General features: G+C 42.5%; 1 protein-coding gene across 1 annotated transcript in view; it reads right to left on the reverse strand.

The window, feature by feature from the left end:
- LOC101862525 overlaps positions 1 to 2,843 on the reverse strand; it is a 37,863-nt gene that overhangs the window by 7,789 nt on the left and 27,231 nt on the right. Inside the window, exons 2-4 of the mRNA XM_005105644.3 lie at positions 2,300 to 2,457; positions 1,416 to 1,568; positions 537 to 655 (exon numbers count right to left, since the gene is read on the reverse strand). Coding sequence (XP_005105701.1) covers positions 537 to 655; positions 1,416 to 1,568; positions 2,300 to 2,457 — 430 coding nt within the window. The remainder of the gene's footprint in view (positions 1 to 536; positions 656 to 1,415; positions 1,569 to 2,299; positions 2,458 to 2,843) is intronic.

Raw genomic sequence — 2,843 nt, forward strand, 5'->3', positions numbered from 1 at the left:
AAAAAGAGTGTGTGTGTGTGTGTGTGTGTGTGTGTGTGTGTGTGTGTGTGTGTGTGCGCGCGCGCGCTCAGAGCCTCTGTACTTTCATCGGGGTTGAGCACTATATAAATGTCATTTATTATTATTATTATTACTATTAGGCGGGCATACATCGGCAGACGTCATCAAATACACATGCATAAAGGACAACACCAGGCAAGTAAATAACAAAGAAAGTATTGGATTGGAACCCACAAGGTAAAAGATAAGAAAGAAGGCTACGTGGAACCTGGAGAAAAGTCACAGAGAATGATGAACAGAAAAGTGGGAAGACAATGAGACAATATCAAGAGGCAAGCTCAGAATAGGAAAAGGTGGAACACGTTTGCTCCTATAGCCTGATGCAGGGTGAGAAAGGAGATGATGATGATGATGATGATGATGATGATGATGATGATGATGATGATGATGATGATGAGGATGATGATGATGGTGATGATGATGATGATGATAATGATGATGATGAAAAGACAAGAGGTTCCCTCCCTGCTCCTCACCTTGGCTCCACAGACCAGTGCAAAGTGTATCCGAGGGTCCAGCTTCTGACACACAAATGGTAACCTGGGGTCTCCAGGAGGCAGCTGGGGCTTGATGGAGGCGGGAGGGGAGCGGTTGCCTGGGGAGATACAAGTTTGTTGGGGTAAACATAAAAAAAAAAAATTAGTTAGCTTTACAGTACTTGCCTGCCGCAGAATGGCCAGAACCAGCTAGAAAGAAAAAAAGACGAACAAAGAGATGTGTCAGATTCTCCACACAAGACAAACTCTGCTTGAAGAAACAAAATTAAATGTAGAAAAACAGCGCTTTGATCAATAAAAACGCCACCAGATCATTGTGAAAGAGGGGCTTGACGGAAGGACAAGGGACAGGAGAGCCAGGGGAAGACAAAGAGTAACACGGATGAACAACATGAAAACATAGGCTGGCCTGGTTGTAGCAGAATGTGCAACAGCAGCTCGCGACCGTGAAGGATGGAGGTCATTACACATAAACCTCTGAGTCAGAGATGACACCTCCAGGTATAGCACTTGTAACACAAATAGGTTAAATAAGTGTCGAAGAGTAGAGATAGATGTTACTAAAAAAAACCACATATATATCAAGAAAACGAGAGTGATAAAGACAATAATTATTTGACAGAGAAAAAGGATAGCACTTTCAATACAAATTGGTCACATAAGTGTCAAAGATTAGAGATGTTAAAAAGAGTAACATAATATTATATAAAGAAAAGGGGGAGAGATAAGGAGGTTATGTGCTTGATAGGAAAGAAGCAGCAAACCACACCACAGCACCTGCAAACCACTTGTGTCCTGCACGCTCATTATGCAGTTGGGAGCGTCATAAAAGTTTTACCAAACTGATAACAAACTCACCTCTGAGAATGCCGTGCTCTATGTCCTCCAAAGTGTACACTTGTCCACCGATCATGTAGGCTGTGGTCTTGAAGAAGTGCTGCACGCTGAGCACAGAGTCGGGGAGGGTCTTCTGCTCCTGCAGGCCGTCTATCGTCAGAGCGTTGTAGATGTCTGCGGGCGCCCGTTAAGGTTCACAACTTTGCATTCTGTTCCTTCGCTACATTTTTTACTGTTACACACATAATAATATAATTCAAATTATATATCTACAGTACAACACGGATAGCTCGAATTTGTCGGATCCAGCCTCGGTAGTTTGAGGGATCCGTAGTTCTAAACATATCTTACAAAGATAAAAATAATCATTTTTAAACGGGACCACAGGCACAGTTCGACGGATGCGTGATTTCCAGTCTTCTCTGTTCGACCTGTCCAGGTTAAACTGTAGATCTATATACTCGTAACCCTACAGGTTTGTGATGTTGTTGTTGTCGTTGTTGTGGTTGTTGTTGTTGTTGTGGTGGTGGTGGTGGTGGTGTTGATGTTGTAGTTATTGACCCAGCAACAGCTGGGCTCTCGCTCTTTTGTCCAATGCCAAAAGGTCTGTGGTAAATTCCTGCATGCGGCTGGAGGATGCATCTGATGTGATATGTGTATCATTGTCAGCTTTATTTTTCTCTCACATTGAATGTTTATGAAAGTAATATAAAATTCAAATTTCATGCACATCTACATGAGTTTTTACCATCCCTGTACAGCCATGAAAGATTTCCTACGGGGACAATAAAGTACCACCTTATCTTAATTGTTTGCTTTGATAGTTCGCTACCCTAGAATCACAAACAAATAAAAACACCCACAAACACACAGTAAAAAAAGCCACCATCGAGTAGAAAGGATACTGAGGAAGAAGACTTTCTTCTCCTTCTCTTCCATAGCGCCAATGTCCACACGCTGCAGGTCGGCCGCCAGTTTCTTGTACTCGCTGAACTCTGGGCTCTTCTTCATGCCCACGTAGTCCACTGACTTGCCGTCCGCTCCCATAAACTTGCCCTTCAGTCTGAAACACAACATATAAGGACAATGAAAACACCAACAATAATGATGATGATGGTAATAATGATAATAATAGTTTAGTTTTCGTAAGAGTTTTACAGCGCTTGCATCACAATAAGGTCATGTAAGTGCCGAAGATAAGAGGCATTACAAGAAAGTAACACAAAAAAGGAGGCGAGATCAGGACGATATATGTTTGATAGGAAAGGAGGAGCAAACCACACAAGAGCATCCGCCAACCACCCATTTATAATAATTAATAATAATAAAGATGATGATGATAACAATGATAATAATAATGGAGGAGGGGTGGAGAAAGGGGAAGATGAGGTGGGGAGAAAGGACAGGAAGGAGGAGGTGGAGGAAGAAGAGGAGGATGAGGGGGAGGAC

The sequence above is a fragment of the Aplysia californica genome, unplaced genomic scaffold, assembly GCF_000002075.1.
Source record: "Aplysia californica isolate F4 #8 unplaced genomic scaffold, AplCal3.0 scaffold00483, whole genome shotgun sequence".
NCBI classification, from domain to species: domain Eukaryota; kingdom Metazoa; phylum Mollusca; class Gastropoda; order Aplysiida; family Aplysiidae; genus Aplysia; species Aplysia californica.